Source organism: Choloepus didactylus, chromosome 4 (assembly GCF_015220235.1).
Source record: "Choloepus didactylus isolate mChoDid1 chromosome 4, mChoDid1.pri, whole genome shotgun sequence".
NCBI classification, from domain to species: Eukaryota; Metazoa; Chordata; class Mammalia; order Pilosa; family Megalonychidae; genus Choloepus; species Choloepus didactylus.
This window is the reverse complement of record NC_051310.1, coordinates 155120809-155148530: the sequence shown is the minus strand read 5'-3', so window position 1 is coordinate 155148530 and position 27722 is coordinate 155120809. Positions and strand designations below refer to the sequence as shown.

At 38.6% G+C, this 27722-nt stretch overlaps 2 protein-coding genes across 3 annotated transcripts in view; one reads left to right on the top strand and one right to left on the bottom strand.

The window, feature by feature from the left end:
* The first annotated feature begins 1287 nt into the window (after positions 1-1287).
* METTL3 (methyltransferase like 3) lies at positions 1288-11923 on the top strand. 2 transcript variants are annotated; one of them, XM_037834499.1, is made up of 12 exons: positions 1288-1538; positions 6788-7005; positions 7094-7498; positions 8476-8651; positions 9285-9501; positions 9729-9916; positions 10311-10349; positions 10522-10630; positions 10751-10816; positions 10970-11082; positions 11187-11280; positions 11689-11923. In XM_037834499.1, exons 1-12 carry the CDS (start codon positions 1439-1441, stop codon positions 11782-11784), a joined length of 1821 nt encoding a protein of 606 aa, XP_037690427.1. In that variant the 5' UTR covers positions 1288-1438; the 3' UTR covers positions 11785-11923. The 2 variants fall into 2 exon arrangements, with proteins under 2 accessions (XP_037690427.1, XP_037690428.1); XM_037834500.1 differs by lacking the exon at positions 11187-11280 and having other exon boundaries at positions 1290-1538.
* Positions 11368-27722, bottom strand: part of TOX4 (TOX high mobility group box family member 4) — a 17445-nt gene continuing 1090 nt past the window's right edge. The window contains exons 3-9 of the mRNA XM_037834498.1: positions 19310-19552; positions 18194-18454; positions 17634-17864; positions 16038-16118; positions 14920-15663; positions 13948-14108; positions 11368-13166 (exon numbers count right to left, since the gene is read on the bottom strand). Of these exons, the coding sequence (XP_037690426.1) occupies positions 13106-13166; positions 13948-14108; positions 14920-15663; positions 16038-16118; positions 17634-17864; positions 18194-18454; positions 19310-19552 (1782 nt within the window). The 3' untranslated portion in view covers positions 11368-13105. The remainder of the gene's footprint in view (positions 13167-13947; positions 14109-14919; positions 15664-16037; positions 16119-17633; positions 17865-18193; positions 18455-19309; positions 19553-27722) is intronic.

The window sequence follows — 27722 nt, the reverse complement described above, 5'->3', positions numbered from 1 at the left end:
CCACTTTAATTCATCTAGAATACCAGATTAATTTTCTTAAAGTGCTCTTTACTCACAAACCCTAAATGTCCCCTGTTGTATTCTGAATAAATTACAGGCTATTTAACAATCTGTACTGTCCGCCATCTGGCATCAAATCTGGAAACCTAAAATTTTCCCCAATATTCCTAAGTATAAATCTCTATGTTCTAGCAAGTTAATATGAACTAACAGAACACACATCATGCTTTCTTAACTCTAGTTATAGACCTTTGCTTTTATCACGTCCTTGGCCCGGAATTCTCTCCCATAGCTTCATCTACTGAAAGCCTACCTGTCACTTCAAGCTTGAACTTTGATGCTAGTTTCTTTCCAATGCCTTCCCATGTCACCTGGGCATGGAGTCCTCTCTCTTCTTTGAAATCACTTTTATTTTGTAGAGTCTATGCTCATGCTGCTTTGTGCTGTAAAGATGTTCAACATGAATAACCTGGAGCTAGGAAGCTCCCTTATCAGACCACAAACTCTTTGAAAACAAGAACCATGCCTTTCAAATTATTCTTTCTGACACAGTGTTTGGCATCATGCAGACATTTAATAGATCAATGGTTCCTGAATGTTTCAATTCAGAGTACCCCAGTTCAAAAAAAACACACAGCACCCTTTTGTATTTAAGTTTACTACACCTAAAGAAAAGTGCACATGCCCAAATGTTCAAATTAGTTTTTACAAACTGAACACACTCCTGCAACCAGCTCCCAGAATAAGAAACATAACATAACCGTAGCCTCAGAACCCCACCCCCACCCCACGTGGATTTACTAGTGCCCCCTTATGAGGACTCTATTTTAATGTGTTGCACATGGTGCTGTAGATTTGGTATAAGTAACAAGGGTGAGAATATGTATTTGTAGACCCCTCATCATAACTGTCCCCCACCAAGAAGCTGTACACACACCCAGATTGGGAACCACTCTAACACATGTAAATACAAACCTAGAACGTTTTCAGTGGAAAAGGTATATTGGTACCAACTATCAAAAGGAACTAATGATCCTTCATTTTAAAAATCTGTACTACATGTGCTGCTTCAATAGCGCCTGTCTTCGACGTGGGTCAAATCTTAACATTCAACATGGCTGCATGCGTTTCTATAAGCAACATGGCCGCTCTGCCAACCAACAACATGGCAACCTCAGCTTCACTGTACCCGGAAGCACGAGTGAACTTGCATAAGGAATTATACCCGCCATCCTGCCAATACTCATCGTGGCTCTCCTTTCAGCTTCAAAGTAAGCAATAAACCGGAAATGATTTTTCCTTGTTGCCCTTCTTCCGGGATCCCTTTGCGGTTAGACTTGAGGCGTCCGCGTGAGAACTGGATGTTTCCTGGAACGAGGGCTGGGAGGTGCTTGTTCGCCGCGCCTGATTCAAGACGCGTCCACACTGGGAGATTAGGATGTCGGACACGTGGAGCTCTATTCAAGCCCACAAAAAGCAGCTGGACTCGCTGAGGGAGAGACTGCAGCGGAGGCGGAAGCAGGACTCGGGGCACTTGGGTGAGGCGCTGGGCAGTTAGGGCAGATGCCCAGCCAGGGAGGGCGGGGGGACCCCTGGAGAAGATAGCTCCCGGGTCGGCGCCCTTCTCCAAGCGGCCTTTTCTTTCCAGCTTCATTCAGTGCCACACCCCTCAGCCGCACAGATACCTTCGCTCTCCTGCAAGTAGCTCGCGGCCCTCCCCCACCCCGGGCCTCCGTGCCTCCAGCTCCCTTTTCCCAGACGCCCAAGCCCCACCCCTGTCTGCTCGACTCGTCAGTCTGCGAGAACGTCGCCTTTGGGAGGCCTCTCAACACCTCTTTATCCTGCGAATTGTGAGCAGCAAGCCCCCTTGGTGATCCCACGGCTCTTTGTTCTTCCCTCGGTTATCGCACCACTGCATTTTAGGGGTCATTTCTTTGCCACTATTGGAACTGTGAGAGCAATGACCGAACCTTCATGTCCACACTGCCGGGTTCAGTGGCCTGCACAGAGTTGGCATTCGGTGTTTCTAAATAAATAGGGGAACTGGCATTATCTTAGACATTTACATACCGCGCAAGAACTTAAAAACATTTGTTTCTGGTTTTTAAAATTTTCCTCCCATCCAGTTACTCCCTCTGTCACACTTATAAATCTTGAAGGGACTTTAAAAGATCGTCAAGCCCTATCCTGAACACCGCTACCCACACAAGCCCTGAATTATTTAAGGCAAATCGATTATAAAGATCTAAAGGATGGTGAATCCTACCATTCTTGGTAATTTATTGCAGCGTTTAACAGTGTGCTCGAGTCTATCTCTCAATCTTGTCTTGATGCATGTTAGGTCTATGCACTCATATTCTGGCCCCTGAAGCTAGAAGATGCCCTGGCATGATTCTCACACCATAATTAATAAACATCTAGTGAGTATCTGCTGTCAATTGTGTGCATTAGTCTAGTTAGACAAAAATAAGACCTTGACCCTGCCCTCAGAGGCTCATAAAAAGTCAGAAATACAATATGATAACTGTAAAGTGCCAAGTGGTTGTGTACACAATCAGTACAGTGAAGGAAGAAATAACGAGCTGATTTAGTCAGTGGAGGCATTGTGGAGGAGTTGGCACTTGAATTCCAACTCTGAAGGCTATGTAGGTCTTAAAGAGAAAGTAAGAGGGCAGGGTGAGTAGAAGCAGAAGAGTAAATGGTATGATCAAGAAATAATTAGTAGTCAAGTATTGGAGTAGTTGCTGAATTACCCAAAAGTGATACGTTTTTGTTGTTTCTGGTCATTTTAAGTTCCATTTCACTTTTGAATGGTATTAACCACACTTTGGTATTAGCCAAACTTTGGGCCATCTGCAAATCTAACCACTAGAGCCTCAATTCATTAACATCCTTGCTAAACATGTTTAATACTATTGACAACAAGACTGTATTCTCTCTTGAATGTAAATATCCTCCTTTGAATGTAAGTATCTGTTGACTTGCACAGGTACCTAATATCATGGTTAAGACTCCTATAAAAATGTTTTTGAGGCTGTAATTAAACATACATTGTCTTTGACCCAGAACCTTGGCTGGTCCATCATTGGTATGGTGGGAATAGGTAAGAGGTGAAAAACACACAAATTAAACCAGCCTTTCTTTCAGTTATTTTGATTATTTCAAAGAATATGTTTCATTGAACCTTACAAGTTTTAGGAAAAAATTGTGAAACACACCCTATTAGTTTCTTAATCAAGGTGTGTCATCTAAGATATAACCAAAGGCTTAATAAAATTTCAGATTATTCAGTTCTTTTCTCTCACAAAATACAGATTTTTCTACTATGTCTTGATTTTTACAACATTAATGAAATCTGGTGCTTAGTTGTTTACTACTGAGCTCAATGTTAAAAGACAAGAATATAAAATAAATTAAAATATCCATGTCATTAATGAATAATACAAAATACTACGCGTAAAGAATCATTGGGAGAAATTTGTTAGCTTGGCATTTCATCAAGTGAGTTTTTTTCAGAGTACAACTTTTTGAAATGAAAATACTTACTTTCAATAAATTATTATTTAACTTTAATGTTAACATAGGTTTGGCTAGGTTTAGCACATGGTAAGTATGTGAATTGCTCCAATTTATTTCATCACTGAGATTGAAAATGTGCATATAGATGTATATTTTAGGAATCAGCAAATTAGTAGACTGACATATTTTTATGTCTTGAACCTAATGTTTTGTCTATTCTTTGAAGCGCTTAACCAAAGAATAAACTCAAGTATTACTTATTCTTTGCCCAACACATAATTTTTCATTAGGTTAGTCTTTCCCCAAATGTGTACCTATGTGCAAAACTTTGCATGTGACTTCAGGGAAATCACAAAGAGATTAACACTCCTCCTCATCCCTCATAACCTTAAAAGAGGTATTTTTAGCTCCAGTATCCTGAAAGTCATGAAATGTGACAAGATATGTGACAGAAGGATTCAGTCAGAATTGCATCGCTAGGTCATTTTTAAAAAGAGCAGAACCAGAACAAGTGATGAGTCAAACTACCATAGAGGAAAAAATGTCAGTAGCCAGTTTTAGGGATTGAAAGTGTATGTTCAGATGGTTCTTTAATAGAGTTCTCGCTTACTTTAAGAAAAATGATACAATACTCAAAGAACATCTAAATTTGGTTGCTAACTGGGGAAAGTTAAAACTGTAAAAGAAGAAACATTTATATAAGTATATTTTTGATAGTACCAGTAGGTCAATTAAATGATTTAAAAAGCACATTTTCAGCTTATTGACAATAAGAGGGGAGCAAAATCAATGCTTTGTTTTCTACTGAGATAATGTCTGATAGACTATTTAAAGTCCAGATGAAAAAAAATGTAAATCTGTTTTAATATAGCAAATAACATCTGTGTGAGAATGTGGGTAAACTGTTCACTTGATAGGAAAGAAAACAAGAGTGATAACATCTAACCAAATGTATATATTTTTATTTTAAATCTGATAATTGCAGATGTAATGATGTCAGAATAGATTGTTTTTTTTTTCTTTGAACTTTTAGGTTCTGAGCTTCATTTAAAATAAACCTAATAGTAGGGAAAATGTTTGACATAGAAATAATATGGTATCCCTGCACATAAAGTATGTGTTTCAAAAACTATTATTTGTGGTAGTAATGGAAAGTAATGTGGCAGTGAATAGTATGTTCCCACACAGAACTTGGGCTAGATTACATTAACAAGAGCATTTCTGAAACACTGACTGGAAATTTGAAATCATGGAAAGTGCTCAGTAATTTGACATTTATTGTGGTCATTGACAACACTTTCAAGTTATTTTTATCTAAGTTTCATAGGCAAGAAGCAAGCAAAATACTTTGTGCAAAATCAAGATGTAACAGGGATTGTCTATATGGGGCTTAGGCCTTTATTAACAAAATAAAACTCCCCACTAATGGCAACAGCATTATATCACAAGGTGCCTGACGCAAAGTTTAAATGGGGAAAAGTGGGTAATTTATGGCTTACCTAAAACATTATTAAAAATTTCAATATCTGCATAACAAGGTAAAGCACCCATTTACAGTGTTGATTTAAAACTTGTCCACGTCTTCCTTGAGCCTCCGTTTCTATTACCAGAATCTTTAATTCTATAATTTATGTAAGCTATTTATTCCCTTCAGCATACTTTATGAGTTGAAAATGTATAATGTGTAACACTAATTTGTGAGTGTAATACCTGGAATCCTAATTTTAAAGCACCTTGTGTTTTTTCTGCCTTAATGAAATTTAATATTGGTTGTGCCTAGATTGCTTAATGAAAGAAGTTTTTGAATGCTTAAAAAAAAAAATTTTTTTAAACTTGACTGATAAAAGAAAGTTCAGAATTTGTTCCTAAGTGTAAATTGTGGTATTTTACTATACTTTGACCACACGGGCATTTTATTTTAGCTCAAACTTACTAGACTCATAGAATCCTTGAATTACAAGGGTCTTCAGTGGTCGCCAATCCAATCCTATTCAGTGTGGGAATTTTCAATATAGCCTTCCCAGTAAGCTAAATAGTAATTGCTGCTTACACTTTTTACATATTTTTAGCTTAGATCAATTACTCTTAAACTCTTTGTCATCCAGTCCTTCAGAATGCTTCTGTGACCTTCCATATGTATATCACGTCTTTGCCAAAACAAAACAAAGAAATTTTATCAGTTTGTCTGGCAAAAGTTCTAGTCTCTCTAAGATTCAGCCAAGCATAAAGAAATCATAAGTAAGCAAGGTGAGGAAAGTTCTATCAATTATTTAATGTTTCCAGGTAATGTGGAATTGTGAAGTCTGTTTTCCAAATAGGATATTATAACTTACTTCATAGAACGTAACTATCCCAGCAAGGTGTTTGACGTCTTTCAGCTCCATTTTCCTTGGAACCTGAGTCAGATTTTTCTAAATTCAGTTCCATTACAGTGTATATTTCTAAGTAACCAAAATATTTCTAAATGTAAACTAATGTCCCACTTACATATTATTATATTTAGTTTAAGAGACTTCCAGTATAAGTCCTGGAAGTTTATTTTAATATTTCATCTATATTTTAACTAAGTACCTACAGATGTGAGGCTTTCCCAAAGGTAATATTTTGTCGTAATTTGAGTTTTTAATATCATATGAAGGTTATGATGGCTAACCAGCTGTGAAGCAAGAGTAGATGTTAACATACACAGCCAGGAAACATCATTTGGTGACCAGGACTTCAATAAAGTATTGCAGAATTTTTGTGTTTACAAGTGTTAAAGATCATGTTGTTCTGCCTTCCAACACTGTTTTGTATACTCCCTGAAGTCCAGTGGCCTTGAATCATTAAAATTTGAACTCCATGTCTCAAAAAAATAATTTGATCACAGCTTAGGTTGTTGGGAAAATATTTCTGGTTTTTAGTAAAATGTAGGTTGATTATATAGGTTGTCATAGTAACTGAAAGAGAGGCAGTAAAAGTGTTAAAGTCTACCATGCTGCTCTTTGTTTCTTTGGAAGCACAGCAAAGACAGAGAATTAGGAGAATACCTTCTCTCCAATTGAGAAAGTATAAGCAGTTCCCAGGAAAATCAGGATTAATCTTGGCAAATCAGTGAATCCTTGAATGTGATTGAGGAAAGGTAATCTAGTGCTAAAGTTGATGAGAGAACTTCCTGCATGAAATGAAAGAACTATGTGCCAGAGTGCTGGGAAATTTAACTCCTGAAGAATGTACAGACTGGCAGTGTTTGCCCTTTTTCATTTTTACTTCTTTCGTTCACTCCTAGATCTACGAAATCCAGATGCAGCACTGTCCCCAACCTTCCGTAGTGATAGCCCAGTGCCAACTGTACCGACCTCTGGTGGCCCTAAGCCCAGTACAGCTTCAGCAGTTCCTGAACTAGCTACAGACCCCGAGTTAGAGAAGAAGTTGCTGCACCACCTCTCTGATCTGGCCTTAACATTGCCCACTGATGCTGTGTCTATCCGTCTTGCCATCTCCACGGTAATGACCTGATACACAGGGTTGGGATCTACTACTTCTTTTCTTCAGTTCATGGTCCGGTTCTTATTACCCTTCCTTCTCTCCCCAGCCAGATGCCCCTGCCACTCAAGATGGAGTAGAAAGCCTCCTACAGAAGTTTGCAGCTCAGGAGTTGATTGAGGTAAAGCGAGGCCTCCTACAAGATGATGCACATCCTACTCTGGTGACCTATGCTGACCATTCCAAGCTCTCTGCCATGATGGGTGCAGTGGCAGAAAAGAAGGGCCTTGGAGAGGTAACCGGGACTATTGCAGGACATAAGCGGCGTGCAGAACAGGACTCAAACACAGTAGCTTCCTTTGCCAGCTCTTTGGCTGTTGGTCTGGCCTCTTCAGCCTCAGAACCAGCCAAGGAACCCACCAAGAAATCAAGGAAACATGCTGCCTCAGATGTTGATCTTGAGATAGAAAGCCTTCTGAATCAGCAGTCCACTAAGGAACAACAGAGCAAGAAGGTAGGGGTCCGAATGGTAATGCTTTCATACATATGCTTTGAATTACAACTTTCTGTTGAGTGGGATTTACTCCTAGGGCAAGGAGCAGTTCTTAGAATTGAGGGTTTAGTGCAGTGGTCCTCAACCAGGGGTGATTTTGCCCCCCAGGGGACATTTGGCAAGTCTGGATACATTTTTTGTTATCGTAACTTGGGCGAGTACCACTGGCATCTAGTGGGTAGAGGCCAGGGATGCTGCTAAACATCCCACAATACATAGGACACTCCCCCACAACAAAGAATTATCTAGCCTAAAATGTTAATGCCAACATTGAGAAAACCTAGTTTAGAGAATCTTTGTCATTAAATCTGTCCAGAAGAGGATCAAGAGAAGAGGAATCCAATTATAGAAATAAAGTGAGATAAATGGAGATGAATATTGAAAATTAGCCGTGGATCAATAATTATGGAAATTGATGATTAAACAATGAGTTGGCAGTATATTAGCTCTGAGTACAGATGATTGGACCAACATGAGTTCACATCCATCTGCTACTTCTAGCTGTGTGAATTTGAGCAAGTTAATTTACTTCTCTTGAGCCTAGTCTTCTCATCTGTAAAATGATAATCAGAGTACCTTCCCTTATAGAGTTGTTGCACAGACTCTGAGCTAAACAACTATGTGCTTAGCACTGTACCTAAGCTCAGTACCCCACAAATATGTGGTTTTTACAGGAAGAAATGCATTCTTGGGGAGGGGAGGTTAGCTTAATGCTTCACAGTAGGAACCATTCCTCTTGTATTTTAATTCCATCCCATGTGCAGATTTGTAAGGAGGGACTGAACCCCTGACAGATCTTTTGGGGCTCCAGTGTTCCCATATTAAGTCAACTCTTTTATCCCTTTAAGTACATTAACTTCAAATAGAATGTGCAGAGGTGGTTTAAGAGTCAGTTTGACCTACAAACACTTTTAAGTCTAAGTCTTCTTCTTTCACAGGTCAGTCAGGAGATCCTAGAGCTATTAAATACTACAACAGCCAAGGAACAATCCATTGTTGAGAAGTTTCGCTCACGAGGTCGGGCCCAAGTACAAGAGTTCTGTGACTATGGAACCAAGGAGGAGTGCATGAAAGCCAGTGATGCTGATCGGCCCTGTCGCAAGCTACACTTCAGGTGTCTTGGGAGAGAAAAATGTAGAATGGTTCTCCTAGCAGTCATTCCTTTTCAGTATATTCCTTCCAGAATCACTGGGTTTCTGTCTTTAATCCTATTATTCAGTTTATGGTTTGTCAAAGTTCTACAGACTCGAAAGGTATACTTTCAGAAGTAGTTTTCTGTGGGAGGCAATACAGGTACACTCCCAGATAGATATGCAGTATTTCAAAATGTACTACTTGAATTTCCTTTCCTCCTGCCATAACAAGGCATCACTGTCTCTGAGCCCCAGTGAATGTTCTTTGGGAGAAGGATGATCTTAGGAGAAATAGGAACCTGGGCTGTTAGGTTAGTGTTTACTCTTTTCTAATCAGCAAGTCCTTCCTTCTGGACTCTACTTCCCTGATGTAAAATGGGAAGCTAAGTCTTTACTCAGAGCAGAATCACAGATCTTTAGTGTGAATCATTTATTTCCATATCACCTGCCTCTGTTCTCTTAAAATTCTCAGAGGAAGCTCTAACAGTAAGAATAAATTAGGAGGGAGTGGGAGAAAAAAAGAAGAAATTTTGAAACAATTTGAGGACTTGAACTATAGGATCTAACTCTGGAAACACCATTCTGGTTCTGATTCTCCCTTTTTATTTTCCCAGACGAATCATCAATAAACACACTGATGAGTCTTTAGGTGACTGCTCTTTCCTTAACACATGTTTTCACATGGATACCTGCAAGTATGTTCACTATGAAATTGATGCCTGCATGGATTCTGAGGTTCCTGGAAGCAAAGACCATACACCCAGCCAAGAGCTGGCACTTACACAGAGTGTTGGAGGTGATTCCAGTGCAGATCGACTCTTCCCACCTCAGGTAGTTGGCCACTCAGAAAACTCCCTTCAGTTTATGAATTTATGTCTGAGTAGGTCAGCCATCCTGTTAGAAAGCAGGGCGCAGTCCAGCAATCTGTCTTGCTGATTGGGAGTGGCATGGGATAGATAGGTTTAGAAGGGAGTAAGAAACTTAAATGGAAAAGAGGGTCTGGGGCCATGGATCTGAGAATGAAGGAAGGAAAGATGACCAAATACCACCTCATGCAGTGGATCTGTTGTGATATCCGTTACCTGGACGTCAGTATCTTGGGCAAGTTTGCAGTTGTGATGGCTGACCCACCCTGGGATATTCACATGGAGCTGCCCTATGGGACCCTGACAGATGATGAGATGCGCAGGCTCAACATACCAGTACTTCAGGATGATGGCTTTCTCTTCCTCTGGGTCACAGGCAGGTAATGCAGTTCAGATAACGTAGATATGGGCAGAAATATAGTGTTGAGTGAGTACTGAGTGGGAGATTAAAATCCTGGGTTTTCCTAGCACTGCTAGTAAATTTGACTGATTCAGTCTTTTTTTTCCCTAATGAGACCCACTGCCTGTTTGTAATAAATGATACCTTGAGTTATATTTAACTCTATTTGTTCCTTGACAAAGTTAAGGTCATTGATGATAGGTAGTTTTTTCATTTTTAGATCCACCCCGTTATCCTATGGTGTCTTGCATGCAAGTGTTCACTAAACATCTACTATAAGAAAAGTTTCTAATATTTATAACACTTAGCGATTTTGGAGAGAGAAAAAAATATGAATATTAAAGTAGCTGTTCTAACTCTTTCTCTCCTTCTAGGGCCATGGAGTTGGGCAGAGAATGTCTGAACCTTTGGGGGTAAGTAGTAATCCTTATGTTGCTCTCTCTCGAGGGAAATATATTACTTCTTTAATCAGGAGATATGGTCCTTTCTCGCAGAGTATTGTTCCCTGTGATTCCTCTAGATGGTACTGCCCCTAAACTGTGAAAGCCTGGTTAAAGCTCTAGTTCTTTTTCTTATGCCCTATAGTTATGAACGGGTAGATGAAATTATCTGGGTGAAGACAAATCAACTGCAGCGCATCATTCGGACAGGCCGTACAGGTCACTGGTTGAACCATGGAAAGGAGCACTGCTTGGTGAGCAGGAGTGGGGTGCAATTCAGTAGGTGGAGCATAAAGAGCAATTGTTTGGTTTCTTATTGAGAAAAAGTTTAAAAACTGGAGTTTGATAAGTAATCTGTTCTCTGTGATGAGCAGGTTGGTGTCAAAGGAAATCCCCAAGGCTTCAACCAGGGTCTGGATTGTGATGTGATCGTAGCTGAGGTATGTGCTTCCCCAGGCATCCGAAGTTTCCACATATTCAAGTCAGGTGTATTCTTTATCTCAAGTACTGTCATTTGGATCATAAACATAATGGAAAGGGCTAGAATTGCTATCTTAGGTAACTTAAAAGAAGCTAGAGCCTTTATTTCCTAGGTTCGTTCCACCAGTCATAAACCAGATGAAATCTATGGCATGATAGAGAGACTGTCCCCTGGCACTCGCAAGATTGAGTTATTTGGACGACCACACAACGTACAGCCCAACTGGTAAGGTAACCAGAGAACAGACTTGTAGGACACATTCCACTAGACCATAGATGGGCTTTAAGAGGATTTATAAGCCACCTGACCTTGTATTTACTATTTTACAGGGTTCTGTATCATTCATCAGATACCCAAAAGGCTCTAGGGCCCACACCACTATTCTCCAATCTCTTTGAACCAAAGAATCTTCCTCATTCTCTGGCATGTATCCAATGGCCCCTTAATCTGTATCCCTCCCCCCACCCCCTCCAGTGGTTACCAAGAATCTATTTGATCTGTCAACAATTGTCCATTTTCCACCTCTTTAATAGAGCTTAGAAAACAGGCTTCCAGCATTTTACTTATCCAGCAGCAATTTTGTGAAGTAGGCCTGGCTGGCCATCAATTACAAACCCCTAGGTTATATAGATCCAGTCTATTTTAGCTCCAGAGTCTATGCCTAATTCCTAATCAGCTTCACTATCTTATTTTCTAATGTTAAGGTCTTAGAATTGGCATGAATATTCTATGTAATGATGGGCAGTTTTAATAAAGGGAATGCATGTTCTAACAATATTAAGTCCTTTAACTCCAGGATTTCTGATTTCTCCCTTTCCCCTCTTGTATTAGGATCACCCTTGGAAACCAACTAGATGGGATCCACCTGCTAGACCCAGATGTGGTTGCCCGGTTCAAGCAAAGATATCCAGATGGTATCATCTCTAAACCTAAGAATCTATAGAAGCACTTCCTTATAGAGCTAGGCATCCACAGCCATGACTCTGCAGGTTATACCTGAAGAGTATTATTTGTACAATTATAGCTTTTTTCTTTATTTAAATAAAAGTTTGTATTGCAGTTGGAACTTCAGGATCAAATCCTGGCTCTGCCACTTGATGGTATATGATTTCTCTTATGTAAAATGGGAATATTACCTATCTCATCAGGTTTTGTGTGGGTTCAAACTAAATGAATGCACATAAAACATTAAATGTTACTTGTAAAATGGAACTGTATAGGATCAAAGTGATTAGCAATTAGTACTGACCGTTGTAATTAAGGGGGTTCTCTAGGCTATTTCTCAAGGTACAATATGCATTTTAATTAAGGCTGTCATCACTAGGGCTATCATGTTCTAATGTTTGATTATTCTGTTCCAACTATGTGCTTTACTAGTCTATTATTCTTTAGCTTAGTTCCAAGAAAAATGAAATAAGCACTTATTAAGTAAGTGCCTAAGATATGCAGAGAATTACCCTATATAAATAAGTATCTTTACATATAGTAAATATCTGACCTATCTTTTAAAAGATAGTTTATCAAACACAGTGAATACAATTACTTTCAACTTTGGTGAAACCTCTTATATTAATTGAAGGATGTAAGATTCTTCATCTTATACTTTACTAAATTATGGTAACTCAGATATGGAAGGATGATAAAGACAGAAACAATATTATTTGTAAAGAGAAATAAACCCTTGGGTGATGTTATTTTCCCCAGCCCAGAGTGCCTACTATGCTGGAAAAAAAGTGTGCTGAAAACCTTTGCTTTCAAAGCAATGTGTAGATGTCATAGTAATAATTCCCTGTGTTGACACTGGAAGGCAACCTCTCATTCTCTTTAAAATGAATACGCACAATGGTGTTTTCTCCTAGGCTCAAGGCTGAGTACTCTCTCCCATCATTTTAATAATCTTTTAGACAAGTCCTATAAGAATTATATGAACAAGTTTCCTCAAACAGCCCCTACCACCACCCCTGCCATCCCTATTTTCTGCTTGTCCATATTCCATTCACCCTTTCCTCTGCTATTATCACTGGTATCTCTGCTTGTACTTGAAAGTAAAAAGCAGTTCCAGATTACAGCAAACTCAATGGCCCTGCTTCATAGCCTGGCCCCTGCTGAAAAAAGAGAAAAAAGGAGAAGCATGAAGGGCCTTTGTAGGTTAAGATCAGGGACCACCAGAAGCCCAGATTGTGTTTCAGAAACAGGTTCTTGGATGTTTTCCCCGCAGAAAAGTCTTCACTGGCTTGGAGAATAAGGACTATTTCACAAACACAACTGTGTTTGAATTTCTGGAGGCTACCCAGGCCAAGAATACATCCCTAAGAGAGAAAAAGATACAAACTTAGAATTATAGCCTAGTTATTTATATATACATATTTTAGCTCTGTCTTAAACAAATAGGTTCCCAGATAATTTCCCATAGCATCAACGTGAGAAGGTAGCGCCCCACAGGAGTACAAGGGGAATAGGCCTAAAAGTCAGAACTAGAAGCAGTAAGATATAGCTCTGTCCTAATCTATGAAGAGGATTTGAGATAGGAAATACTTATGTCTTCTTTCATAGATATAGGTAAACCCCAAGAAAAATTTGGGGAGAATGGCAAAATTCTCAGATGTCTTACTCTGTCCCTCCTCCCCCACCATACTATGGACCTTACTGTGCTACTTTATCTGTTATTAGTAGGCAACCTTCCATGTTACCAAATACTACCAACATACTTTGTATTTATCCATTCTTTCCCCAAGCTCTTAGTTCCCTAAGTAGTCTGATTTGCACTGAGGAGATAAGGTAATCTTCAGAATCATAACAGCTTAATGTATCACTCTATATTTTTAAAAAGCATATAATATATATGAAAAGCATGAAATTCTAATTGTCATCTTTGGGTATATGGCAAATGTAAGCTCTTTTTAAGCAGGAGAACTTTTCTAATAACCTCTCCAATCAGACCATATATTTAGCAAGTGACTACCTAATATAAGGGGCAACACTGATTATATGCTCCAAGTTACTATACTCTCCAACAATATCAGAATAATACAAAGAGGAACTGTAAGCTCACCAATATCAGAATAATACAAAGAGGAACTGTAAGCTCACCTGCAGTGCTTCACCACACACTCATTGCTGCAGTACTCATTGTCCCAGTCCTTGCTCACAACAGGAGGATTCTCACAACCTGACCTTACACATCGAGGCTGGGGTGACAGTGTCATAGGAGAGCCACTCACCAACTGAACATCCATCTGTGGAGATTCAACCTATGAGAGGAAGAGAACACCAAGGATCAATGAGATTGCTACCTACCTCCCCAGGCCACCTGGTCAAATTAATCCTGGGAATAATAGCAACAGGTGTTACAATCCCTCACATATGAGGGTATAACTTTGCCAAGCATACAGAAATGAAGAATCTTCCCTACCAGGAAAGCTAGGCATATGATAGTGCTCTTTAATTTTACTCTTACCCATCACTGACTTTATTTCACACTTGAATTACAGTCCTCTGAAAGGCATCAGAATTTGAGTAGAAGCTGAGTCACCTTAACTAAACTAAATCGGAAGAGCTAAGAGAAGACAAAATGTGTTAGAAAAAGGGAAAGAACTCAGAGATCCATAGTTTCCAGCTGATAGGGTGTTTTTTCTTTACAGTCGTATTTTTCTCTAGCTATCGTCCCCACTTCCACCATAAAACATTAAGCCAAGAAGTCAAGACCTAGGAGAAAAGGAATGATTCTTATCTCCAAGTTAGGATACTTGGGTAGAAACTTCTGAAAATTAACTATGCCAAGGCTGTGTCCTCTCTAGTCCAACTCTAGTGTTGCCTGTGCTTCGTTAAGTATTGGTCTGAGACAGGACGCCCTTTTACTGTTTGTCACCAAGAGCATCATAGGCATTTTGGATGGAACAGGTCACTGTTGCAGGGAACTGCCCTCTACACTGTGGTATCTTTCACATTCCTGGTTGCCAGGCACTAAATACGAGTAGCAACCCCCACTTTTATTGGGTCAACCAAAAATGTTCTTATACATTTCCACTAGTCTAGAGGAAAGAGGTGAAAACAGAAGCTCACCTCAGGAACTACATCTGTAATCATCTCACAGATGATCTCAGGAGAGGTTGTCTCCACTGTGTGGGTCTCAGGACTACTGTTCAGAGGCCGTTCAGGACTACTTTCCACAGCTGGTGGGACTAAGGTCGCCTGCATTTTCAGAGTGGGTGGAGGCATATTCTTGATCTGCAGAGGAGGTGGCTGTTGCTGTAAATTGATTCGAACTTTCTGAGGTGGAGGCTGTTGCATAGCCTGGAGTGGGGGAGGCTGCTGCAGTATGGTCACTTGCTGCTGAGTTGGGGGCTGAGGCATCTGTTGTAATGGAGGCGGCTGTAGTCGGGGTGGAGGCAGCTGCATAGAAGCAGCAGCTGCTGCTGCTGCTTGCAACACTGACCGAGTGACTATCTGGGCTTGTTGACTGGGTTGGATAGTAGCTGTACTGGTTTGGCCTAGCTGGAGCCCCCGGGAGGTCACCACTGTGGCTGGGATAACGGTAACCATCCCTCCTTGGGACATGGTAATAGAAGAGGGTAACATCTGTTTGGTAATAATCAATTTGGTGATATTGGGCTGACCCCCAGCCCCAGAAGATGCCTGATTTGCCACATAGGATGAAAGAGTGGAGTTAACAACAATGGAGGGCGACAGGGCAGGGGGCTCTGTTGAGGCTGGTGCTGGAGATGCTGGGTTAACGGTAGCCATAGGAGGTGGAGAAGGAGTCTGGGGTGCTGGCACTGGATCCAATTCTACTGTCTCCACCGTGGCCTAAAAGAAAATGAAAAAAATGTCATTGGGAGATTTACTCTCTACTCCAGGACATATTCACTCTAATCACTTCCCAAGGAAAGATAAATCCTAGACTTCAAAAGAAAAAGAAGGAGCAGCCATGGGTGCAACCCCAGCTAAAGTAAACACTATAAACTACAAATAAACTCAGAAAGAAAGACTGTTTTGCATAGTTTATAGACAGAAATAACAGGAAAGCTGTTACATACTTTTAAGCTTTTAATGCTGTGTAGTATTAGGTTCCACAGGTTTTTGGTAGTATTTACTTCTTATTACTAAACTTATTTCTTACTACTAAACAGGTCAAAAAATTTCTTATTGGTTTAAATATCCACCTACCCTAACTCTCTTACCTGACACTCTTGGTTGTCTTTATAAGCAGCCAGAGCCTTCAGATACTCTTTCTTAGCAGCTTCAGTTTTCCTCTTATACACCTGCAGGAAAGACAGGCTGTTGAAAAAGTCCCCATACTACTAGAAAAGACTGATAATTGTCATTGAATGACAATTCATCTCAGTGTAATCATTGACAATTCCTTCTACTGAATGCATTTCTGAAAGCTGACAAACAATGACAGTTGCCACGGCAGATACACTCCAGTAAGCAAGCCTCTCAAAATCAGCCGGTCAACAAGAGTCTGACCAGAATCACTACACTTCCATCCCCACCTCTATAACCAAACAAAGCGTGACCCAAACACTTTCTAAGATTAGCAGTCTGCTTAGTCTGGGGACTGCCTTACCAGTAAATTCTCCCTTAAAGAATGTGGTAAGTTGAAAAGATGGTCAAAACCATTCCTTCCATCCTGCATGCCCCTCTCCCATCAAGAGCTGAATCCTATTTCTTCTTCCTATGAATCTGGTCTAGCTCTGTGACTTGCTTTCAGCCAATTAAAATTTGGCTGAAGTGACACTGTCTTAAGAAGAGATCTTGAAGTCAGTCTAGGCTACCTTGAGGATGTGAGGCCAAGTGGAGGAAACCAAGGCATCCCAGCCAACAGGCAGTACCAACTGCCAAACATGAGAATAAGGTCATCTTAGCCTGCAGCACTAGCCATCTTCTGACTACAACCTCAGGTATGAGTCCAGGCAGGAACAGAAAAACCATCCAACCCAATCAGAACAGAATCATGAGAAATAATAAACTGCCAATGCTTTAAGCCATTAAATTTGGGGGGGAGGGGGGGGAGCCTGTTGAGCAACAGTAGATAACTGATACTAGTAATAATAAATTCAGCTTTTTGTTTCTTTGACACAAGAAACTGGGAGTTTAGGGTAATGATAATTATAGCTTTCTTCTATTTCAACTATACATTTATACAATATGACAATTGTCATTTTTCTTAAGTCAGATTAAACTTTAAGAACTTTCTTAAGTAGATTAACTACAGTTTTCAAGTTCACATTAAGCCAGTGAGAAAGCCCCAAATTAAATTCTAAATCCAAGCTAGGTAGTGGATTTTAGGGTTAGCCATAACATGCAACTTTCCAAGAAATAGACTAATTTTACAGATGAGAAAAACTGAGGCTTAAAAAAGTTAAATACCTAAAAATTAAACAATTGAAGACAGACTAGGAATTATAAGACACTTAGTAGAAAGCACAGGGGATTTAGAATTAAAGAATCTGGGTTGTGTCTCCCTTCTACTACTTTAAAAGTCATGTGATGTTAATTAGGCAGTGTACTGATGAGCTCCAGTTTCTACCTTTACTAGATTTTTGAGAGTTATGAGAATTCAGTTTCTGTAATTATTATTAATTTTTAAGTGGCTTTTTTTGCTTCAGTTTATTGTTGCAACTTCTAAGATAAAGGATGATGTATGAATGCAATTAATAAAGAGTTGACATTAAAGACATCTAAGAAGGTTGTAGGGAAATCTCATGAGTTTTTATCCTCTTAATCAAAAACTAGAACATTTACTATGTATGAGTTCCTTATTATTTGCTCACCTGTTTTTGCTCTTCTCCAAGACTGTCCCACATGGAGGCCACAATTTTTGAAACCTCCCCAAAAGTGGCATTGGGATTCTGTCCCTTGATGGCAGCCTGTGTATCACGGAAGAATAACGCATATGCTGAAACTGGTTTCTGAGGCTCATTAGGATCTTTCTTCTTTCTCTTCTTTGGAGCCTTCTGCTTTTTTCCTGCTTCCACTACAACTGTCTTCTGGCTGGGAAGTTGCTGTATGGAAAAAAGAGAGAATTACAAGGAAGAAAAGTACTGTGTCTAAAGAACCGTAAGATTACGGAACTTTTATCTGAGGGGAAGCTATCTAGCTATGTGGGTAGAGTTTTCAGAAATGCTAAAAATAGGATTAAAAGTAGGATTAAAAAACATTAGTAAAGTCTGTGAGGATCAATAAGAATGATGACTGGGAAGAGTATTATAAACTGGAAATCAAGAGGTGGGACTGAGGAGATGGTAGGACAGGAGTAAACAGTAGTGAGTAAGCTTTCTATGCCAAGAGTTTTAACCTAGAATACCATGCCAAAATTGATTTTGGGCCTCACCCTCCGGAAATCCTCAACACCATCCTCATGAAGTGAACTAGTAGGTGAAGGGGTTGTTGAAAGACGATCCTCAGGTGACTGGGCAGGTGGCAGGATGGTGCCACCCCCTAAGCTCAAACCAAGTTGAGAACTCAATTCTGACTGGTCAATGGTGGTCAACTGGCTATGCCCCATCAAGCCAGATGTCATGTCTGTCATTGGTACATCAATTGTAACAGGTGGGTTGGCGCTGTACTGAGTTCCTATAGAATGGTCCAAGTCCTGAGAGAAGCAGAAGGACTAATTAAACACTAAATATAAAAAACACAACCCTTCCCCCATTGAATTCAGCACAATTTATAAATCCCCTGCTTATCCAGATTACATCATCATTTAAACTCTACAAAATACCAAATAATTTATCTACACATAAAACAGATTAAGCTTTTAAAAAGAATATAGAAGTTAGTAAATCCACTTCTTTGCACTCAAAGGCCTGTTCTGAAGTAACTAAAAATTATCAGAGAAGCCTTAATTTTGGACAAGTTAACTTCAAGAGCAAATAAATTATTCAGGAATCTGGAAGTAGTGACCATACAGAAGGTAAAGAAAAGCATCCCCTCTGAACCCTTCCAAAATAATGGATTTAAAGTTGCAATACACAGCCAATCAGAGAAAATAAAAATAACGTTAGACATGTTTGGCATCTATTGTAGGGTGTGGAGATGTTCTGGAAGGCCAATACACTGATTTATAATACATACTAGTCAATAATTAAAACTACATTTGATTCAGATTTTTTTTTATTCCAATTATTTTTTAATAAATCCTTCCATGTGTCAGCCATCACACTCATGTCTGAATCCAAGGATATGAAGACCTTAATAAAAGGTTAAAAAAACAACCCCCCCCCCCAAAAAAAAAACCCACAATAAATAATTTTCATTTCAGGGTTAAAACTGGACATTGCATTTATTCAGGGGAAATTAAGTCTTTATTGGTTATAGCCTTTAGCCCCAAGAATCAGAAATGATTAAATGAGAAATAAGTAAAAACCAAATATAGCAGGTAATAGGTTGTCTCTCCTAACACTATACCCATGAGCTTGGGTAAGCCTGATAATACCTTGCCCCTTACCATGGTCAAGCCCCCACTCAGGAGCCCCCCGCCCTGCTCCATCAAGCCATGGGTCATGCCCACAGGCATGTCCAATGTTTGGACCCCATATTGGGCTGAAAAGCTGCCATCCTGTGAGGAAGAAGGGTCTGCCAGGTCATCAAAGTGGCCAACCACATCTGAGACAGCCAGTGAGGGGTCAGAATCCAAGGAGATAGGTGGGATTTCAAATTCCTCATCACCCAAGCTTGGTGTATGGAATGTCTGTAGGGGGAAAAGGAAAAAGAATTAGTGAGAAGGGGAGGAAGTACATACTGCTAAGTGAAGAACATGGCAGAATACTGGAAATTCTCAGCGTTCCTCTTTGAAGTTGGGATCCTACTGTCGTTATCAATTTCTTAGGACCTATTTAATTTTATAAATAAACCTCTCTTACTCCTCATACTCTTTGTTATATGACACATACAAGGCCACCAACGGCAATCACAGTTTTCAATTCAGAACTCTTTTCTCCCTTTACCATGTTGGTTATCCTCAAGTATTATGCCTACTGTTGTAATGAATAATTCTTTCAGCACAATTAGTAGGACACAACCTATGTAACCTGTTTTGTTATGATGCTTGAAATCTCTCTAAAGATTCTAGTAAATAGCAGTTATTTGGCAATTATTAGAACTGAACTGTTAGACCACAGAAATTCATTGTCAATAAGCTACCTATACTCTGTTTTAGGTTCCTCTGAAGTAGATCCTAAAAGGCACTGTCATGAGAACTTTATCATCTTCTAAAATATTTGCACTTAGTGTAGTTTCCTACTTCTCCTCTGTTTTAGAAATCATAATGATCACAAAAAATAAAAGATCCTCATTTGTACAGGATTTTCGGAAAATGCCAACAATATCAAGATAAGGACAACAGCGAGGAGAAAAACCTTCATAAGCGCTATGGCCAAAAGGCAAACTGGTTCTCTATAAACAGTTTTAGAACACATTCCTAGTCTTCCTCTGACCAAACCTTTGTGCAAGGGAGGAAGTAAAAAGATTATTCAAGCTGGCTAGACCTAACTAGAGCCTAACTAGACCAATAATAATATACTTTCTATTCTCAATGGGACCACCATTCACAGAGCTAACAGAATAATGTCTGATCTAAGATACATTAAGTGTTATTTTTTGACACTAAAAACTCAAATGGAGCAATAGAGTATTACAAACATTAACAAGACTTTTGCGTCAGATCTGGGTTCAAACTCTGCCACTCACTATGAGACTAAGTGCACAAAAGCTTATTAAAGGGCCTGATATATATAATTGCTTACTAAACTGTTACTAGTCATTATTGTTAATGATATTAATATCTTAATTTTTATTAACTTGCCACCTGCCCCAAACACTTATCGCAGATAACTGGAATCTTAGAACCTTTAAATTCTATCACCCTTTCACAGTATAGTATCAACTGATTCAGATCAAATTCAATAGACATCCACATTTTTTTTTCATGATTAAACAATGCATTTTCAGAGTTCCTTAAGGTTTTCCTAGACCCAGAAAGGGTCTCACTAATATCAATATTTTTTTTTAAATGAAAACATTGCTAGAGAAAATACTTCCAGCCAATAGAAACTAGGGAGTAAAAAGTATACCTATGAACTATCTAATCTCTCTGAATCACACTGGCAAACAGAAAAAATATTTCTTAGAAGACAAAAAGAGTGTATATACCTTCATTTCTACATTTTCCTTCTCAAAGATCCTTACTATCTTACTTAGTATCGTGAAAATTTGGAGTTGTCTGGGACAGAAGATGAAAGTAGCATATGGAGCTTGGGAGCAAGCAGTTCTTGAAGAGAAAGTTGAAAACTCCCCCAAAACTCAACACTTCCCAGTACAATTCATAATTTTTGTTATTGTGTAGAAGCTCTTAACTTCAGATCCATGAAGTTTTCCAAAATTTGAGTTTAGATTCATGTAAGCATTTTTCAGGGAAGCAGGTACAACGATTTTTACCAAATTCTCAAGCAAGCAAACAAATAAAAAGTTACAGGGACAGCAAAAAGGATTAAGGGAAGCATTTATCATACTAGGCTAATAACTGTATAACAGTGGTTTTGAATTTTTTTAGATTGCTTTGGCAAAGCAAAAGATGCCTATCTTTTCCTGCTTACCGTAATAAATAAAAAAGCAAATCTGAGATATGAAAAGTGATACTATTTATTAATGAGAGCTCAATAAAGAATTAAAATTCACATCCAAAACAAGAGACAACTGGTCTGCAAGAGATCACCCCTCATAAACCATCTGGTGTGCTCTCATGTACAATACTAAAAAACCAGACATATAGATTCCATTGCATCAGACCAACACGGTGTTTTCTCTATGCACCACCCCAAGATGTAGAAAGAGCTTTGTTATTCAGTATTTGTAATTTAATGATGATTTTTGTTTTGTCTTATTTATTTCTGTTTTTAAGTATGAATAGAAAAATAACTGCAATTATCAAGAATAAGGTAAACCATATGTTATAATAAACAGAGATTCACCTAATTTCTTTTATACCACAAATGATCTGTAAGTTTAGGGTAAAATCCAATAATGACTGAAGTTATTTCTGTGGATCTTTTACCATAGATGTGATTACATGATACTCTAGACTGTTAAAAATAAAAACAAAACTAAAGTTGTAGCAAATACTAAAGTAAAATGAATGGTTTGAACACAGAAGGAGAAAACAGGAATATGATACCGTTACCTGCTCACTCAGCTTCCCTTTCCTACTATATTAAATTCCTGGGCCTTTTTGCCCTTTGTGAAGGAGGAGGCAGCATGGGAATTACAGTTTGTAAACAAGAATACTTAAGATATTCAGGGAACCAAAAAGTTTAAAAATACCATATTCCTCTCTTTTCTCATTCCCTAGTACCAAAATACACAATCCAGTACTTTTTTTTTTTAATTTTATTTTGAAATAAATTCAAAGTTACAGGAACAGTTGCAAAAACAATACAAACCCCATACACAGCATACCTTGACCCCCCTCCCGATACGCCAATCCATCAACTTTAATATGCTGTCATACCACCATTTCTTTCCCTCCCTCCCTCCCTCCGTCCCTATCTGTCATCCATCATGTATTGCTCTGTCTTCTGAACAGATGAGAGCAAGCTGCACATATCCTTGAACAAACACTATAATTCACATATACAATTCCCACAAACAAGAACATTCTTTTATGCAATCCTATTAAGCGCAGCTAAGAAGTTCAAGAAATTCAACATTGATACAAAGCTTACATTCTATATTTCCTTTTTTTTTTTTTTTTTTTTCCTTTATGTCCCAACTGTGTCCCTTTGAGCCTCCTGTCCTCCATCCTCAGATCCCATCCAGGATCATCCTTGGCATTCAATTGTCATCTGTTTAGACTTTTTTTTTTTTCAATTGTGGAAACATATATACAGCCTAAATCTTCCCATTCCACCCCCTCCCTAGCATTCCATTAGTGGGATTAATGACATTTAGAATGTTGTAATGCTATCACCTTCCCACCATCCATTACTAGAAACTTCCCTTTCCCTCAAACAGCAACCTTACACTCATTTCTTAACTCCCCATTGCCCCTTCCCCCACTTCTCATAACCCATACTCTACTTTTCATCTCTATGGTCATATTCTCTGATAATTTCTTTGTGTTTACTGCGGGGGTTAAATTTAACCTCTTAAATTCATAACAATCTTTGTTTTCTTTGATACCAACTTAACTTCAATAGGACCTGTAAACTATGTTCCTGTACTCCTCCATTCCCCCGCCTTTATATAGTTCTTGTCAAAAATTACATATTTTACATTGAGTCCAAAACCACTGATTTGTCATTAGACTTTATGTATTTTATTTCCTGTAGGAAGTAAATAGTGGAGTTACAAATCAAAAATTATTGACTTCTATTTGTATTCCATTGTGGTCGGAGAATGTGCTTTCAATATATTCAACTGTTTTTTGTTTTTTTTTTAATTTATTGAGGCTTGTTTTATGTCCCAGCACATGATCTATTCTGGAGAAAGATCCGTGATCACTAGAGAAAAATGTGTGTCCTGGTGATTTGGGATGTAAGGTTCTATATATGTCTGTTAAAATTCTCTATATCTCTCTCTCCTTTCTTTGTTTCTCTGTCAGTAGGGCTCCCTTTAGTATCTGAAGTAGGGCAGGTCTTTTATTGGTAAAATCTCTCAGCATTTGTTTGTCTGTGAAAAATTTAAGCTCTCCCTCAAATTTGAAGGAGAGTTTTGCTGGATAAAGTATTCTTGGTTGGAAATTTTTCTCTCTCAGAATTTTAAATATGTCATGCCACTGCTATCTCGCCTCCATGGTGGCCGCTGAGTAGTCACTACTTAGTCTTATGTTGTTTCCTTTATATGTGGTGAATTGCTTCTCTCTTGCTGCTTTCAGAACTTGCTCCTTCTCTTCAGGATTTGACAGTCTGATCAGAATATGTCTTGGAGTGGGTTTATTTGGATTTATTCTATTTGGAGTTCACTGGGCATTTATGCTTTGTGTATTTATATTGTGTAGAAGGTTGGGGAAGTTTTCCCCAACAATTTCTTTGAATACTCTTTCTAGACCTTTACCCTTCTCTTCCCCTTCTGGGACACCAATGAGTCTTAAATTTGGACGTTTTATTTTATCTATCATATCCTTGAGATCCATTTTGATTTTTTCAATTTTTTTCTCCATTCTTTCTTTTGTTCTGTTATTTTCTATTCTGTGGTCTTCTAGGACACTGAGTTGTTGTTCAACTTCCTCTAATCTTGTATTATGAGTATCCAGAGTCTTTTTAATTTGGCCAAGTTTCTTTTATTTCCATAAGATCTTCTATTTTTTTAATTTACTCTTGCAATGTCTTCTTTATGCTCTTCTAGGGTCTTCTTTATGTCCTTTATATCCTGTACCATGTTCTTCTTCATGTCCTTTATAACCTGTGCCATGCTCTCATTCTTTGACTGTAGTTCTTTGATTAACTGCGCCAAGTACTGTGTCTCCTCCAATCATTTGATTTGGGTGTTTGGGATTGGGTTCTCCATATCGTCTGGTTTTAGCAAATGCTTTAAGATTTTCTGTTGTTTTTGGCCTCTTGGCATTTGCTTTGCTGGATAGCTGTGATCTTCCAGGACCTCTGCTGAGGGAAGGCTATGCTACGTCACAAGTGCGCGCCTTCCCTCAAGGGAAGCCCTGGGCTGCCAGGCTGTGCAGGGGTGCTCCCAGCCTGATGCAAAAATGGCTGAATGGGGCATCTCAACCCCCCCCCCCTTTTTGCACAGCTCTGCCTTCCCAGATGTGGGACAACTAGCTGTGGTTGCACCCAAGGCCACTGTCCACAGGTGATATTGTGGCGTGTGTGGGGTGCCGTGGGAAGCCGGCTGCAAGGGGTGCGGTTTCTTTCTCCTTTTGGCTCTCCCCTCTGTCCCTCTGTCCCCAGAACAATCAGCAGCAGATGTGGGGAGGGCTGTCCTCCATGCCAGACACTGAGGCGTTGGCTACAGCCCGCTCCTAAAGTGCTTCACTGCGCAGTTCTCACTGCCGTATCTGCAGCCACTCCTGGGTTTTTTGTTTTTGTTTTTTTTTTTTAAAAAGAACTAGTCCATCTCCAAATGCCAACCCACAGTTTCCCCACACTGCAGCACGGCCACGGGACTTTCAGCCGGCTTACTCACTCGTTTCAGAATGCAGACTCCTGGTTTCACCAAGTGCACGGTCCCTGTGGTTTTAGCAGACCTTGTCCAGCTGATGCATTGCTGGAAATGGTATTCTGGGTCACTTTCTGGTTTTCATCTAGTATTTTTCACAGAGGTGCTTTTTTGCCTTGTCTCACCTAGCCGCCATCTTAGGTTCTCCATAACCAGCTACTGAAAACTTCTCTCCAGAGATTCAATGACAAAAAGCACAATTCTGAATTGCTTGAAATTATGGAGGAGGATACAGAGTGGAGAAGGGCCCTGCCAATACTGTGTAGACACAGCCTTTGCTCGGAGGCAAAGCAGCTTCTGAGGATGATTAAATTACCGAACAGCACCATCTGCTGGACAGTCCAGAAGGTGCAAGGGAACACCTGAAAGGCTGTTCAAATCCATCCTGGGAAGAGTCACTTGGATTCCACAAAGTCTAGGGGCCAACTGAGCAGCTCCCAAAGACACAGGACTCAGGAACTCCAGTATTTTTTTTAAAGAATTTCTTATATAGGTTATTCATTGCAGAGAAATTCATTTTACTCCAACACCTATTTATTTATGTTTTATCCTTAAGAAATGAAATATTTATAGTAATGAAAATTTTATCTATAGCCTGAAATCATTAACATGTTCTAATGTTGTAAGTACTTTTCCCACTCAAGGATAGGTATCTTCATAACATATTATTTCCCCAAAGTGGTCAAAACCTGCTATCATTATATAAAAGCCAACCTGAATGAGAAATACAAAGATTAAATTCCTTCCTGATCATAGAGCTTCCAATCCCAAGCAATGCTGTTACAAATACTAAGCTTTCCTTTCTGGAAACCTACTATTTTGAAATTATTATTCTTTATTTTATTGAGATATAACTTATGTAAAATACACAAGTTTTAAGTGTATAGCACTAGATAAAAGATAGAGAACATTTCCATCACTCTAATTCCTCATGTCCCTTTCCAGTCAACAGTCTCCTCCACAATAGGTGCCACTCTTCCAATTTCTACCACCACAGTTTACTTCTGCTTATTCTTAAACCTCATAAAAAAATAAACTCATATAGGGCATACTTTCCTGTCTGGCTTCTTTCACTCAACAATATATTTTTGAGATCATCCAAGTTGTTGCATTAATTGGAGTTTCTTTTTTATTGTTGTGCAGTATTCCTTTTTACCACAGTTCTTCTATTCTTCTGTTGATAGACATTTGGGTTGTTTCCAGTTTTTAGCTATTATGAATAAAGTTGCTGTGAACATTCTCACATATGTTTTTGGTGAATATATGCACTCATTTCTTTTGTGTATAAACCAATGGGTGGAATTCCTGAGTTATAGGGTAGGCATATGTTTATCCTTAATAGATACTACCAGTTTTCCAAAGTGGTTAACCTAATTTAAACTCTGACCAGCAATGATTGTTATCCATATCCTTGACAACTCTTAAACTGTCAGTCCTTTCATTTTAACCAATCTGGTGAGTATATAATGGAATCTTCTTATGATTTTAATTTGCATTTCCCAGATGACTGACGATGGCACTTTTTCATATGCCTAATGACTATCTGGATATCCTCATTTGTGAGGTGCCTGTTCTCATATCTTCTGTCCATTTTAAAATCAGAATTCTTTCTTTTACTTTGCAGAAATAACTGATACATTCAGAATATGAGTCAGACATATGTACTGTAAATTCATATATTGTATTTATACTCCACAGATTTGTAAAAACTCCCAATCTTTGTAGTGCTTATTTACTTTCTTAATGATATCTTTTGATGAAAAGAAGTTCCTAATTTCAGTGAGGTCCAATTTTTCAATGCTTCCTTTTACTTAATACTTTTTGTGGATATCAACCCTTTTCTTGTAAGAAACTAAAAAATTACTCTTCTAAATAATTTTTTAAAATATTACCTTTGCCAACAAAAACAGAAACTCATTAAAATAAAAGTTAAAAAAAAAAAAGGGAAGGGAAGATGTAGAAGTTGTAATGAGAAAAGGGAAAACTTAACAATTCTGTATGCTACAGGAAGCTACTTACTTAGGAGCATTGTGTTTGTCATAAAAAAAAGAAAAAAGAAAAAAGACACAAAGAAGAGATCAAACTTGGAGTTTCTTAACATTGTAAAAAGGAGCCACCTCTTACGTAGTTATCTATTGATTATTCAACTTCATTTAAGAGGTAAAAGATTAAGAACAGTGGGTAAATAGAAAACTATATTTAGTTTTGAAATGCACTTTCACATGGATGTAGCCAATGTGAAATTTACAATACTCTAAACAATGAAATTTAAACTGTAGAGACCTGATTCTGGAGAAACTGGCAATGAATGAGACTGCAAAGCACCAAACAGATCTTTAGTTTTATATCATTTCTAAATTTGCTGCTTATTTGATTCATACTTTCCTCTGCTTAGGAGAATAATAATAAATGACAATAGCAATAAAGAAGTTAAAGAACTAGCAAGGGCCCCTTGTCAATCTAATTCTCATCCAGGAGAATTTTAGGATTTATTATAGGATATGCATATTCAAAAAAGCAATTGAGAATTCTTGGTACAAAAACTGATGTAAATGGTTTGTACCACTTTTGAAAAAAAAATTAAAATCCTCAAAAGACAGTAGAAGGTCCAAGACTTCACACTTTGTCTCAAAGACACAGAAATTTATTTTTGTCTGTTCCATCTTTCTCTTTTGCCTGACCTAGACAAGTGATAC

Bases quoted from the DNA above. Each gene is read 5' to 3' on its own strand.
- METTL3 (XM_037834499.1), top strand. From the start codon at position 1,439: ATGTCGGACACGTGGAGCTCTATTCAAGCCCACAAAAAGCAGCTGGAC. The intron at 1,539-6,787 runs GTGAGGCGCTGG...GTTCACTCCTAG, and splicing joins GCAGGACTCGGGGCACTTGG to ATCTACGAAATCCAGATGCA. The intron at 10,350-10,521 runs GTAAGTAGTAAT...TATGCCCTATAG, and splicing joins GAATGTCTGAACCTTTGGGG to TTATGAACGGGTAGATGAAA.